Raw genomic sequence first — 15,201 nt, forward strand, 5'->3', positions numbered from 1 at the left:
ATTCTTTTTCAATGCATGATACAAAAATAATAATTTTTGATGGTCAAATTGTAATGATGAAAAAGATCAGTCATTCAACAATGAACAGAAAAGGTAGCATAATGCAAACTATATAAATGAAATAAAAACATCTTTTAAAATATGTAAAAGATTAAGGTAAATTTTAGCTTTCTTTCAACGACATGCACTCTTGTCAACAAACAGCAGTCTGACTAATAATATTAAGGTGTATTATTTAGGAAATGTGCATACCTACACCCTATAAACAAGGAAAAATGTTGTCAGTACAAATTAACAAGAAAAAATGGTTAAAAAATTAGTTTGTTATGCCACAAAATAACGAAAAACAAAACTCAAACTTAACAAAATGGTCTAAAATGAAATATAAGCAAGCTCCATTATCCTCTTTTAAATGCTGTCTTTATAAGAAGAATCTTCGTTTTGAGAATTATATTTTTAAATTTTATCAAAGGAATCATGCAATCAAATCTTGTTCTTGGTATTTCAGCGCTGATTTGGCTTTTATCATAGTCTGCAATATCTTTTACAAGATTTTAAAAGATATGTTGCCTTGTTCACCCCATTTTATTGATGCTACCTGTTCTGTTCATGGCCAATTAACTGATCATTCTCATGGAGTCAATCTGAAATCCCATTCCCACATTCAAAGCTCTAGACACAGTGAATCCTTTACAGTTCAGTCCTCTAAAGCCACTAGAACATGGGACATTATTCTTTACCAATAGCCCCTGAAGTAATGCCAAAATAACAAGATGCCTGGAAGTTGCCATCAGCAGAAAATATATTCCAGGGGTGCCCAATCTACAGCCCACGAAAGTGCCTCATCTGACTTACTCATTTTAACCAGACACAACATAATTTCATTTTTAACGTCATGATTCTGGCAAAAACTCCATGTTCTGGCCTGCAAGATTTTATATTATGTACAGTTTGGCCCTCGTGCAAGAAAAGGTTTGGCACAACTGATCTAATCCATCTAAAAATAACATACCACCAAATGTCAGGCAGATGGCCTTGACCATGATCATTTCTTCAGGCGTAATGGTCAACTTTTTTAGCTGCTTTGCCAGGTCAAAGGCGACGTCTATGTACCGAGGATTCCACACCCTGTACATTTCCTGCCGTGTGAAACAGCGTCCGTTGGGCATGACTGCCACATTCAGCTCACTGCTGTACCCAGGAAAGGAGCCTAGAAACCAGAATTCTATTCGAGCATCTGTTAGGAGAAGAAGATCAAAGTATTTCAACTGCTGACCATAACTTTTTAACTGTTGACCAAGAAATGTTAATAATCACATATCTGTCTGTTCACTTAAATATGTTGTCATTGACATGCTGGGTTAATAGCTAAAAAATGTTAACAATGACACAGCTAGTTGTTAACAAATGCAGCGGCAGAAATATCCAAACTTCTCAACAAAAGTATTCTCCCCTTTACATAATAACTTATCCTCATTAAAAGTAAATAAACAAGGAGATATATCAAATGTGTCTAATTACTCTTTCTTTCAGTACAGCTTGTGAACATCTGCCAAAAAAGAAAACTCACATTTAACGAGGTTTGCTTGATCATTCAGTGACAAACTCCGAAAGCCAGGTAAATGCTTAGCAAACGAGATATAGCCCCGTATCCACTTTTCTGAATTGCGTACATGAAAGTTCATTATTTCTCCACGGTTGTCGATGTCAATGCCTGTTAGGTCATAAATTTCTTTGTGCTCATCCTGGGAAACAGTAATCATCTTTCCAAACATTTCCTGTTGCAATCGGAGCTCCTCCTAGACAACAAAAAAGCAAAACATCATAAATGCATCTGCTGATCCTTCTACAGAGAAATGAATATCACAACATATTTAATTTTCTTGTTGCACCTTAAGCGCTTTTGCTAAGTATGTGAATTAATAACTAAGATTTTGATCTTATTAATAAAAAACTATGAGTCTATGAACTGATGGATACAGTTCACCTAACCCCACTCACTGTTTATAAAAGCAGTAGTTTATTAATGCTTCAAAAGGAAAAAAATAAAACTGAGCAAAAGGCAATTTTTACCACAATCCCTCTAACCAGGAAGGCCCTAAATGAGATCTTTTATATCTTCCTAAAATGACTTTGGAGATTTCCTTTGAGGTTGGTATAAACAAACAAACATGATGAAGTAGGGCTGGCATCCATTACTAAATGACAAGACGATTAAAAATCAGTTGTGAAACGTTTGCTTTAGCTGATCATAGCATGTAAGAAAAAACTTTTGCCAAATCTAGATACAGAAAAATCAGCAAGCTAGCTCAGATTCTGTAACATTTGGTGTCTTAAGCTGGTTACTCACAAGCTTTTGTTTTTGCCGATCCTGAATAAAACTGATTGGTATTTTGGTTGAAGATATGATGTACTCATCATGTGCCTTCACTATCTGCTCTACAATTTCATCAAAATTGATGTCTTCTTCCTCAAGACTGTGTTCAGATTTCAGCAGTTTCTTGATTTCCAGTGTATCTCTAGTCCGCTTGGCATGTGTGTATCTCCCTGTCTTAATTGCTGCATGTGAGAGACAGAAGGGCAGTTAAAAGGTTTTTAATATAAGGATAGTCAGAAAGATCAAATTTCATCAATGAAAAAGGAATAACACAATCAGGTCAAACAAGTATATTAGCAGAGTTATATAACTGCTCACCTTTCTTAGACATGCCCAAAGCTATACATTTTTGATAGCGACAATATCCACACAGATTTCTCCGTTCACCAGTTACGTCACATTTTCCATCTCGGGTACAGACATAGGATGCTCCCCTTTTCAAGGAGCGCCTAAAAAATCCCTGAAATAAAAATTGATTTTATTTTAATAGTAAAAAAACTATAAGCACGCAAAGCCAGTGCAAGACAGATATAAAATACAGTTGTATATTATATGTCAGTAATGAACATATTGTTAACTTTAAATATGACGAATACATGAATATATGAATACATAAAAAAATAAGAACATGCGACATATGTGTACAAACATTTACAATGTGCAGCTACAAGCCTGCATGCACCCAAATAAAAGAGGCTGAGGGTACTTAGAACAAAATAAAACAAATTATGAAAACTATATTTAAAAATAATGAACAAGGAAATATACATGCAATTCATGCATGCACACACCTTGCAAGCTTCACATGTGTTAAGTCCATAGTGAAAGCCTGATGCTTTATCCAGACAGATGCGACATGGGGGAAGCAGATTCCCTGACAATGTTATTCCTGGGGATAGAGATCGTTTGCACCGTGGTGACAGTGGCACCACACCTGGTGACTGGCACTCTGAAGGTGGTGAGAGAGCTGGTGACAGGGTCATGGTAGATGAGCCCACTTCTGTGAAAAACACAACTTATGTCACACAAAAGAATGGATTTTTTTTTTTAAATCAGCTGCATATTACAGATACAGACCAGAAAATAAGATCTCAAAGTTACAGGACACAGTTCACAAAAGTTTAATTGATGGGCTAGATTGTATGGATGTTCATCTATCTTTTGTGTAACGATTACAACGTACTATTGACCCAATTACAGTGAAAAATTGCTTGCCAAAGGTAGACAAGGAGTACTTGGACAAGTTAAGAGCCAATCTGACACCTCCAAGTGTGTGCTGGTTTCTATTGGTGGATAATATTGGAATGATAAGAAAACTGTTAGAGTTTAGGCATTTAAAAAGGATGGAAGCAGCCCAGTGATATGCCCTGACTGAAAGTGAGCAAAAAGTTTAAAGCAGACATTTACCAAAATATTTACCAAAAAAAAAAATGTTTTAATCACATGCTTAAAAGCATTGTAGAGACTGTCTGTCCATGGCAGACATGAGAGGTAAGGAAGTTCCACATCTTTGAGGCACAGTAAGCAAAAATACATTGGCTATCATTTCCATGCACAAAAGTGCACAGAAATTTCAGAAGATGAACAGAATTTGTGGGTGCTCTTATGTGTGAAAAACAGATATCCAAGCTTATTGAATAACTTAATTTTTTGGCATTCTAGGAACCAAGCCTGTCTAACATCAGGTTTTTCTGTGGTTATGAAAAGGGCTGTTTTTTCCCATGTTTTCTTTGGTGCCCCAGTCAGTGTTAATAAGTCAGGATGTTTTAAACCTTCTAGTCCTACACACATGAATACTCTGTTAATCATACAAGATTAGAATGTACCAGTTTGTGGGTTTATACCTGTTTTCATCAGTGCCGATGCTTCAATGACCTCACAATCACAGACGACTGTAAGCAGTGGTGAAAGGGGCTCAGCCTTCAAGATGGGGAAGTTTGGTGGCAAGTCACTTGTAAGAGATGCTGTGTGGGTGGCAGCATCGGGCGACATCTCCTTGTATGATGAGTTGGCACTAACAGACAGGCTTGTATAATTTCCAGGCTGAGATGGTGAATATGAAGGCCTGCAAGGTGAGTAAGTTGAAACTTCTGCTGGAATTACCTCCTCTTGAGAGCACATAACACTAATGTCCTTCATCTTGCGACCTACCATTAAAAAAGACAAACAGCCACAAGGATTAATATTCAGCAATACGTTTAGGAAAAATTAGGGTCTTTCTAATCATAAAATTACAGGTCAAGCCCCTGATGCATGCATTTGTCGTGCTGTATAATGTATCTTTGGACCAGCACTTCTACCATGGACATAAAAGGAAAAAAAACAGAGGGTTTTTTTTTTAAACACACTATAAACTGCACAAATAAATTGTAAAATATGACAGCAATCCCATTATAAGCATTATGAAGGCTTTCTGAAAAGAGCATTCAGTTATGTGTGTGACCACTAGAGTGTCTGTGGATATGCACTAATCAATAAAAAATCAGGGAGAATTCTTGTAGGCTGTCACCATACAGTTCAAAACATTATACTTGTGAAATAAATCACAAGAAATAATCAATGCTGTCACAGAAGACAGTGAATTTAAAAAAAAAAAATCCAAATTTTGGAGACAATCCTTAAATGTACACCATATAACTCTTCTAAAAATATGTGTACATTTCAAAGATGTTGAAATTCTATACCACCTTTATTCCATTCTCATCTTTGATCTCCTTGCTTTGCTGAGATAATCCAATAAAATCTGAGTATCTATGACTTTAAAACTTTGCCACAATGCCACAACACCAGGTACCATGCATGTTAATTCTGTATCATTTACTCTGCTGTAATCTGACCTGTCCATGGGCCATAGATACCCTCATTCAAGGCAGTCACACAAGGCAAACTGTAGCCGAGTGCTGGGTACAGACTTAGTCCATTTTCTTCTGGTAGTAGCTATGACAAGAAGAAAAATGAAGAAAACCAGGGGCTCAACATGCCTACAGCTGGTCACATGCCACTAGCCAGCAGTTCACCGATCAAGGTCTCAAGAGCACAGCTCTCTTCTGCAATGCAGCCCTCACAAGTAACACAGATAGTCAGATCAGAGTACTTGACCGAGTTTCCTACTGTGCACTCTGCTATGTTCACGAAGCCTCTGGATACACAGCATGCAGTGCCTTCTAAATCAGGTCATTACAGCTTTGACATGAAAACATGGTTGGTTTGTTTGTTTTCTAGATCTTTCTCTCTCTTAAACACACAGATTTGTTTCTGAATAAACTGAAAACCTCCAGTGACTTAATGCTATTCAAAGTACAGTTTACCTACTCAAAGTGTAGCCATAAGGTCAGCGTGACCTTAAATGACCACAAATATCCAGCTGTAATACGTCATAAGGGTTTTTACCAGCACCACCCCTACCAATACCTTATCTCTTTTTACCCTTCCACCTCTCCAATCACAGCGACATAAGCATGCACAGTACTTTAAAAATGGGGACTGTAGTAGTGGGATGAGAGGGAGTAGTAGGAAACTGTCTTACCTCATGACAGCTTCACATGTAGGTCAAGAGCAAGAAGTACTGTTCCTCACTATGATTCTTCAACCTTTCCCATTTTTAGCATCTCCATCAATGTTTCCTTCTCTTTAATAACTGACTAATGATAAAATGACCAAAGAAAGATCTCAAAGCACGACCACAATGGTCCTGCATCTTGCTAGAAATCTGGCTGCGACCAGAGCAAATGCTATATAATGTAACTGTCAATTTCTGTTGTGGTACATTGCTCTAATCTTCAGAACGTAATAACAATTGTAGAGCAGACATCAGCCGTGATAAGGCAAGGTGGACCTTTATTAGTGCTGCTTATTTTAGGAAATAGCTGAGTCCCTTTTCTACTCCCTTCCCCCCAACTTTCTTTCCCTACCACCAAATATTTCTTTTCCCTTCTACATCCTCTGCAGCTGATTGTTTTTTACTTTTTTCTTTTCTTCTCTAGAGCATTCTGTACTAGCTAAACGATCTTCTCTGGGAAAATCCATATGGCTACCATGCTGTCACGTGTGCCGCTAATCCTCCAGCTATTTTTATTTATCTCTTTCGTGTTCTAGTTTCCCTATCTAAGCATCAATGTTCATAGCAACAGCTGTAGAGACGAGGTTTGTGTGTCTGTCTCGATCTTCAACCCATCTAAGAGGCATGTCTCTCTAGCCTTAAAATGGAACATAACGCTTGTCTTCAAAAGTCTAAGCTTCATAAACTCTATTTTATGTGTGGACAATTAATGACCTGTGACAGCAACGGTATCCCATCTGGCTGACGTTTTGTGTTCGAGAGCGCACAATCCATTGTTGTCGACAACACAATCCACCCATCTAAACATGCAACATCTGCATGACAGCACTAAAATATCCTGAAGCTCTGCTCACGACCTCATCCTTCATCAAACTATACCCTAAGCCACATGCGCAGTCATAAGAATCAACGCACGTCTTTCCACTTACCGCTGCCCCGACATCCCTGCACTTACGTATGTACATTCCACACATTTAAAAAAAAAATTGAGATACTCGGTGTCGATGTAGTTGAATGGGGTAGAAGAGGGTTGAATCTACATACAATCCTTTCCTTGCAGCATACCCACAGGCCGCGTTTCACCGTTAGGTAAACAAGGGATTATTACACTGAGTATATGTGTGTCGGGGGGTGGAGTGGTATGGCGGACGGGAAGGATGGGGTCTGTGCTTTTTCAAAATGACAAATAATGTTAGAGAATTGAGTAAGCGGTTGCTCATGATTCATGCAAATTGTAGCTACATTAAGTTTATTTCACACTTGCAAGCCCAGCGTCATTAAATTTTGTTTCAACTTAAAGCTTTCTGAATGACAGAAATATGTCGCGCCGTTCAACCAACACGCTCTTATTAATGTTAGATAATAAAACATGTTTTAAAAATCATTTTTTAAACTGTAAGAAAAAATTATTGCTAAATACGCCATCGAATATCGTCTGGAAAGATATAAAGACGGCAAAGGTAATGCGATAGACGGATGTAACTGACAGAATTAGTGGAAAACATACTTGGAACGACTGCTATAAAGACAACTGATGTCATCAAAGATGACAACTCCATTCTTGATATCACTCTCACTGAGCTACTCCAATAAAAATAACAAAGATTTGTTGCCATCAAAGGTGGGAACTTATATTTTCATCTCCCACCGTTTTTTTTTTTTTCTCTCGCCTTTTCCAGATCTTTCTTTCCCTTCCTCTTTTTCTTTTTGTTTTCCATCTGTTCTTCAGGAGTGTGTAAGGAGAGAAAGGTGCCTCTAACGGCACTGTGGGGGCCGCAGAAATGACCTGCATTTTTTTAAGAGGGAAAAGAAAACTATTATTCTGTGCATACATTTTTACACATTTATCAACAAATATTGGAATAGTGGTACATTTTGTATTAGCTATCTTTCCTCAGATGAGAATGTTAAATATCTAGGCTTGCATAATACCAGTGAGGATTGTTATGATCTGATTTGCGACCTCAAAGCAGCAGTGGAATGTTTCTCAAGCATAAAATAAGCCCTCAAAAAAGACGTTCTAATCTTTATTGCCTAGTATAAATTATATAGCCACTGTTCCAAGTGCGCGGTGTCTTTCAGAATTTTTCTGACCTTGCCAGTTTTTGTAGCTAGTGCTAAATTTAGTTTCTCAAAGGGGAAATTAGTCAAAAATATCTGAGCCCGATATTGCTACAAGATTTTTTTTAAAGTTATTAGTTGAACGGAGGAAGCTTGGAGCCACATAATTTTTTTTAAATTGCAACCAATTTTTTTATATTCTCATATCAGTATACTCCAAAGACAGATAACATAAGCAGGATTAAATCAGTGGAAAATAATAAAAACTAAGTGACAAAAGTAAAATTAAGTGGCGCAGCAAATTAAAATTTACAAGCCACATAATATATAACAGTACTGAAAAGACAAATTACATAACAGGATTAAATCGGTGTAAAATAATTAAAAAGTAAAATTTAGTGGTGCAACAAATTAAAAATAGACAAGCTACATTAAGAAAAATTCTAACACTAATACAAAGTATAAAGCAAAAACAAAATCTCCAGAAATTCACGATGGTAATTATCCATTTCACCAATGACTACTAAGTACGAGCTGCAATATCCAAGTGATGTCTAAAGTATCAACTCAAAAAAAAAAATCACTTTCATTCAAAGACTATGTTGTAGGCTCTAATAGTGAGGGATAAGATATCAGTATGCTACAAGATTGGTTGGGCTGCATGGCCACTACATCCATAAAGAACGACGTGGCAAGATGCACTAGAAGAACTTTACACAGCAAAAAAACCAAGGGAAATTTTCAGCTTCAATTTGACGACAAGAACATAAATTAATTAGAATGTGCTACAATTGCTTTTGCAGGATATTTTTGGTGGGTTAGGTGGTGAAAGTAATGCGGGGCACAGCACTCGTCTTTCCCTGTGCCCTAGGGCACAGCGCGGCGGCCCTGCATGTCTACTTCCTGTTTTGCAGAAAATCTTGCAGAGACGCAATTCACAGGTCAGCGAGACAAAATCAGAATTTTGGTTTAAGTCTTCCTTCCTGCAAGGCAGATCCTGAGAGAATGGTAGTGATGAAAAAAAAAATAAGGACAAAGAATAAGGGAGTGGATATCAGAATTTTTTATTTCGGTAGCATTCTGTACTAGAATCTAATGAAGATCATCTTTCGCACAGACATATTATTCCATGGCCGCCATGGAGGTTTATTTCTGCTTTCTAACAACAAAGAGGTCGTCGGTCTTTTTTTTTTTTTTCCTGCTCGCATCATCTACACCTTGTTGATATCTGTAAAGCCTGTTTACCTCATCGCATGTGCACTTAACATATCAGTGCGGTTACATTCACACACAAGAATGGGGAGGATTTTGAATTCTTGCCATGAGCATAAACATCACACAGCACATAAAAAGTATTGACTAGCCTGACTTACCCTTCTGTATGGGAAAGGACTAACGAGAATGAGAAACTTTATATTGATGACAGTAGTAAAAAAAAAAAAAATTAAGCATCATGATAGGCTAGCAAAATGTGATTTGCCGTGTTTGATGGATCTGACATCTGATTATCGCCGCAGTACTTGGATAAAAATATGTCTGCATGTTATGCTGATAAGACATTTTGTCTCCCAAAATCTTTACCACAGACTATCAAGGAAAAGGTCTGCATTGTGAGGGTAAGGAGCTAGAAGAAAGACGAGAAGGAAATAAAAATGCCCAGGCTTGAAGATTTTTGTTTCAAAATACCATGATTGAAGGAATTAAAAAAAATACAAAACTCAATAAAAGGACAAAAGTTTTAAAAAAAAATATTCCATATATTTCCTTTTTCCTAAACAAAACATTTTCACCCGAGGTATCTCATTGAAATAAAGAGCATTAACATCTCTCTTATTCTTTCTCTCTCTACTTCTATGTATCGCGCCTCTCTTACTATAGCCCCCTCCCATCCTCACTATATCCCTGTGAGATAAGCTGAACTGTTTTATTATTATTTGTACAACTCTAGTGGGATCGTGTCTATACTCTTTCACGATGGTTTACATCAATGCAGTCTTTGATTAGGAGAGTCAATAGTGCGCAATGCGTCTTGGGGAGGACCTTCAAAGAACCGAGGTATTCCGCAGGAACCTGCTCGCACGTCATCAGTTTCTACAAAATGCCACAAGGTCTCTTCACCTTTACCGAGAGAGTGGAAAAACCGCAGTCAGGATGGGGTGGTTGGAACAGGGGTAAGTACGACCGCACGTGTAAAGAAAGAGCGATGATAAACATTGTCCCTCCACCCGAGCCTTGTTGCATTGGTTGCCTCTGCTCTGCCCATACAACTCCGCCTCCCCAACCCGTCTGCGACTTTGTTTTGGACCGACTTCAGCGACCTTCTTGTTCTACGCATGCGCAAACATCCGAAAGCAATTGCCAGCTTCACCTCAATCGTTTTTCTGCTCATTTTATAAGCAGCAAAACCATAATTCTAACCTAAACCTTAAACCTGTACAAAACCCCAAGGCTATCTTAATCATAGATGTCAACCCAACACCTTAAAACACACATACATGCAAGCTAATCACCAATGTCTTATGCACACTTGTTAATTGAGTTTACAAGTTAAAACATACCCGCAGGCGCACACACACCTTCTCCATCACAAGAAAAGAGTAAAAATCAAAACGCGAATAAATCATAACTAAAAACAACCCGAACGAGAAAAAAAAATATCGCACCTGAAATTTTTTTATTTCAAAACTGTTCGCCCTACCCACTACGTACACTATAGCAGATTCAGTTGCCATTTAACATTTCGAAGTATACTACATTTCGACGAAAAAGACAAAACTAAAAGGAGGTTTGCTTGCCAAAACGTCGTTAGTTTTACGGTGCATGGAAACCCACTTAATGATATTGGGTCTGGTTGATGTGCTCCTAAATTCGGGCGAAAATTACGGTAAGATGGGCGACACCACCATTACATGTGTTTCCCCCAGTGAAGAATTTTTTTAAGCCGTTTTGGCTCGAGACAGTTCCACCTAACCCACCGACCCAATTGCCGCTGCATCTGTCGCCAAGTTTACAGCAGCATGGCCTAACAGTGGTTGAAGCCATTGCTGCTCTGCACGTGGCTTGCAGCAGACAAGATTCTTGGTTCTCGCCGACTACGGCAAGGACAACCGGTTGTGAAGTGGAGATAGGGTTACCTCCGAACACAGACAGAAGGCTATGATCCTTGCTCAGAGATCGCTGTTGTCATAGGTCGTATTCATGAAGTGAGGGAAAGTCGCTGTCCTAGAAAAATCAGGGGAGGGAGGTGATGTTTTATGCAGAGCCAGCAACTATAGCTATATCACAACAAAACACCCAGCCCTGTAAGTGGGAAAATCAACAGAAAGTGTATTGCCTCAGTACTTATAAAGCAGCATCAAGACTTCGTGGATGTTGCCTTACCCCTAAGCCCATAGTTATAAAGTTGTGGTAAAGAGTCCCTGTGGTCAAGAAATATTCCTTAGCTTCATATGGCTATTCTTTGTGATCCTTTTTTTCTCTTCGCCAGTTTTTGTATTCAGTGAAGAATAACAGTTTTTCCTGTGGAAATTATATACAAATTATCTGACATCAACAAAGCTGCAAGAAAGACTGGTTTGGGTGGTCGCCATGTCCACTGAGCATGGCAACTTTACTGAATCGCAAAGAATATCCCTGTTTACATGCCGCTAAAAGCAAAGAAAGTTAACTTTAAAGCTTCAAATTGATGACCAAAATATATAAAAAAATATTTGTTGAATGTTATAAGTGATTGATATTTTGGCGGGTCTGGAGGATGATAGCGCGGGGCAGCACTTGTCTCTCGCCATGGACGTAACATAGCGTAGCATCAGTCCTGCATATGGCCCCACAAGTAAAAGCTCAAGTCCTCAATGCGCAGACGGGGGCAAACATCTGTAGACCACACGAAGTTTCCTGTCTTACACTCGTTCTACCTCTAGGCCCTTGGCATATTCTTTCTATTTTGCATTCACGGTTCTATCATTCTCTGGATACCGCTGATTTTTTCCCCCAGTGCACCTCCGCCTTCATTCTAAGTTCTAAGGAAAGAGAGAGCTTCTGTGTTTCATCCTCTGTCCTGGGTCCCAGCCGGGCTGTGATCCTTAATCCGCACCCTGCGACGAAGAGAACGCGGAGGATTGCAGATGGAGGATTTTCTGTGATCCAATATTTAAGGCAGGTGGATGACAGTCCCTGCGACACAATGTTCCTGGCAAGTAGAAGCTCACAATCTTTCATAGACAAAAATCAGGGCGCGTTCTAGCATCGATCAAAACACCCGACGGCGGTCGATGAAGAGATAACATTCAAAAGTGATGGTAATTGGTTTGATGGACGTATTTCTTGTAACTTTGCCAGCGGGGAAACTAACAGTATCTCAAAACTCGTGGCAGATGTGATAAGTACACGAGATTTGCAGGAAATGGCTTGATGAATGATTTCTGCGGGTCGAGAGGCTGTTGGCAGTAGATATTAGGAAACAACAGGGTTACTACCCACGGCGATATCTCAGACAACTAAATGTATTTTGAGTGTGAGAAGCTAATACACTAAAAGTTTCCTTCAGAATTAAACAGCACGCAAGGTCAAATGATTCTAACTACTTGATCACAGCCGCTCGTGAAGAGCATAGAGGACAATAGTCTCTTACACCCCCACTTGTAAATCGAGCACAAGTATGCATTACCCGCCCACCCCTTACACAGCACGTAAAGTAAACCTTGGCCAGGAACACTTTTTGTGACAAAAAGAAACGAAAAATACATATAAGAACATATTCAACAATATGCAGGCAGATAACATCAAGACAATGATGTCTGTGCATCCGGGGTGGAGGAACATTTGGGGAGGGGGATAATTTTCTTTTCTTTAATGGGTCTTGGGTAACTGGGAGGAAATGCCACAAATTCACTACACATCGACACGTGAGTAGGCAGGAAATCACCGTGCTGACCGAGGCATGCGACTACCAGCCGCACCAGGACTGCATGCATGTTGTTTATCTTAATGCCCCCCTGGCGCTGTGCTGGGCTCCCTTGTGCACGTGATGTCATCTATATACACACATGTCCGTGCAGTCATTCTTCGACACAGCTTTTCTTGATTCACGTGACTGAATGGGTTTCTCTGACAAACGGTTGGCAGCACTTATCAATACTAGGTCTTGTAAGACCCAAGACCTGTTCTAGTTACACTGTTGCTGCTAGGTAACAATTATCGCCCACACCTAGAGAGTTTCGTGTGAATGTTACCGGTACCCTTTGTATTTCACTAGTCTTATCGCCACGCCACCAAACATAAAAAATAAATAAAGGCGAACACCACAGACTCAATAATCTGATAAGCGCGTGACATGAAATTTCAATTTGGTTTAATGAGTTGTGCTACCCAATTATGATGTGCTTCAGAAAAGTTAAAAGTTCGGCCTGTTAAGCCAAAGTATTCGAGCTACTAACATATTTTTTAACTCTGTAATTTTTTTTCCTTGGACCTAAAACAAGCACTAACCTTGCAAGTGTAAAAAGCTTACAATACATACAGTGAAGGAATCAACGGAGTGAAATATCTCTGTTCCTACCGACCAGCGCGCCTACTCCTTATCAGTAACGTATAATCTAGACAAATTAACGGCCGTCTCTTTTTCTCTGACTTTTTTGGGATTAAAAATCAACTGCAAGAAGAAAATAAAAAAGCAAAGATTATGTTTGGATATCTACAAATGCATGTATTCGATTTTTAAAGATCTCTTCTTGCAAGTATAACGAAAGAAGGCTGAAAGTTACACGTGATGAGTAGTGAAAATATATGTGTCCGAATGTGTTATAGGCAATAAAAATAATTTTAACAATTTATGGTACTGGATAAGAATTATCTTTTTAAATATGAGGGGAATATTTCTTGTGAAAGACTAACCAAAAATCTCTTTCAGTAACTTTAATAATTTATCTAAATATATGGGTTCCTATCTAAAGAGGATAGGTACTGCACAACCTACAACACTACCCTGCTCACAAAGGTGTCGGGAGCAGCATCCAGACCCCACGATCACTACTCTTTTCTTTACACTAGGAAACATCTGCTACCTAATACGTCTGCAAATGTAAAACAACATTGCGGGGTCTGGACACCGCTTTGCAACTTCGGAAACATGAGCCTATATTCTTGTCCTTGAGTTTTGGCCTGACGCTCGCTTCATATCTACTGTTGACCTAACACCTGAGGGTCGGCGAAGGACTGCCGCCAGTTTTCCGTTATCTCATGAACTGCGCAGCAGTCCAACAACTTCGAAATTTGACAACGGAAGTAGTTCATGATTTCTGCAGCATTATTGATCAGTCAACAATGGGGAAATATTGAGTGCCTTCAAACTAGAGACGGGGATACAAGGGTGTTAAGTGCTGAGCAGCTTCCTATTCCTAGTAAATGTACTAAGGAAATGCGAACTTTGGCCCATTTAGCACGCAAGCAAAAGATAGTAAAAGGAAAACTCTATAATTTACGAAGAATTCATAATATATTTTATCGTTAAAATATTCTGCTCCATCCTCCCCCCCCCTCTCTCTCTCTGACACGCGTTGACACACGCACAGGGGGATGCAACTCGCGTCTGCGGTCCTTCGGCCATGATTGATAGACTTTCTTTTGAAATATTTTAGCATTGAGACAATGAAGCTAGCTGTAAATGTGCAGACAGATGTATATAAATGGCGAGAAATCGCTCGGGTGGTGGGAAGAGATAAATCCACCCGTTGCAATGTTTACAAGCGATTTAAAATGAGAAATTCCGTGGAAACGAGTACTGCGGTGGCGGCCTGCCAAACTGTCATCATGCGGAGAAGCAGATCTCATGTGAAATACAATCCAGAATTTGAAAAACACTTGCGAATCAAATGTTGGTTTGCATAAAAAATATGTATAAAACAATATACTTCCTTATATTCTATACTGAACCGTTTTTTTTTTTACACGTCTGGCGTTGCAGTGTTTATATATAGACGTCATGCTGACTGCAAAAGTGAGTAGCACCATTTGTGTGTCGCTCTTATGATAAAAATTAAGCCTTTGACAAGGGACAACATTACCCTGTATAAAGCCTTCTAAACACTGTGACATTATAGACTTGTTATACAAAATGTTTGCATTGTTAGACTAGTTCATTCTGTGGTTACCTCTAATATACACCAGCACATGTAACTTAAACTGTTTGCCCGACCTATCTGCTATC

General features: G+C 38.9%; 1 protein-coding gene across 4 annotated transcripts in view; it reads right to left on the bottom strand.

The window, feature by feature from the left end:
- Window positions 1–15,201, bottom strand: part of LOC112559824 (nuclear receptor subfamily 1 group D member 1-like) — a 44,712-nt gene that overhangs the window by 6,763 nt on the left and 22,748 nt on the right. For 2 of the 4 annotated variants that reach the window (XM_025231268.1, XM_025231267.1), the window contains exons 3-8: window positions 4,222–4,524; window positions 3,169–3,377; window positions 2,696–2,837; window positions 2,351–2,559; window positions 1,571–1,799; window positions 1,013–1,237 (exon numbers count right to left, since the gene is read on the bottom strand). In XM_025231268.1, the coding sequence (XP_025087053.1) occupies window positions 1,013–1,237; window positions 1,571–1,799; window positions 2,351–2,559; window positions 2,696–2,837; window positions 3,169–3,377; window positions 4,222–4,524 (1,317 nt within the window). Of the gene's footprint in view, window positions 1–1,012; window positions 1,238–1,570; window positions 1,800–2,350; window positions 2,560–2,695; window positions 2,838–3,168; window positions 3,378–4,221; window positions 4,525–5,214; window positions 6,870–15,201 lie in introns of those variants that run through there. The other 2 variants (XM_025231270.1, XM_025231269.1) reach the window with 2 other exon arrangements.

Source organism: Pomacea canaliculata, linkage group LG3 (assembly GCF_003073045.1).
Source record: "Pomacea canaliculata isolate SZHN2017 linkage group LG3, ASM307304v1, whole genome shotgun sequence".
In the NCBI taxonomy this organism is placed as follows: domain Eukaryota; kingdom Metazoa; phylum Mollusca; class Gastropoda; order Architaenioglossa; family Ampullariidae; genus Pomacea; species Pomacea canaliculata.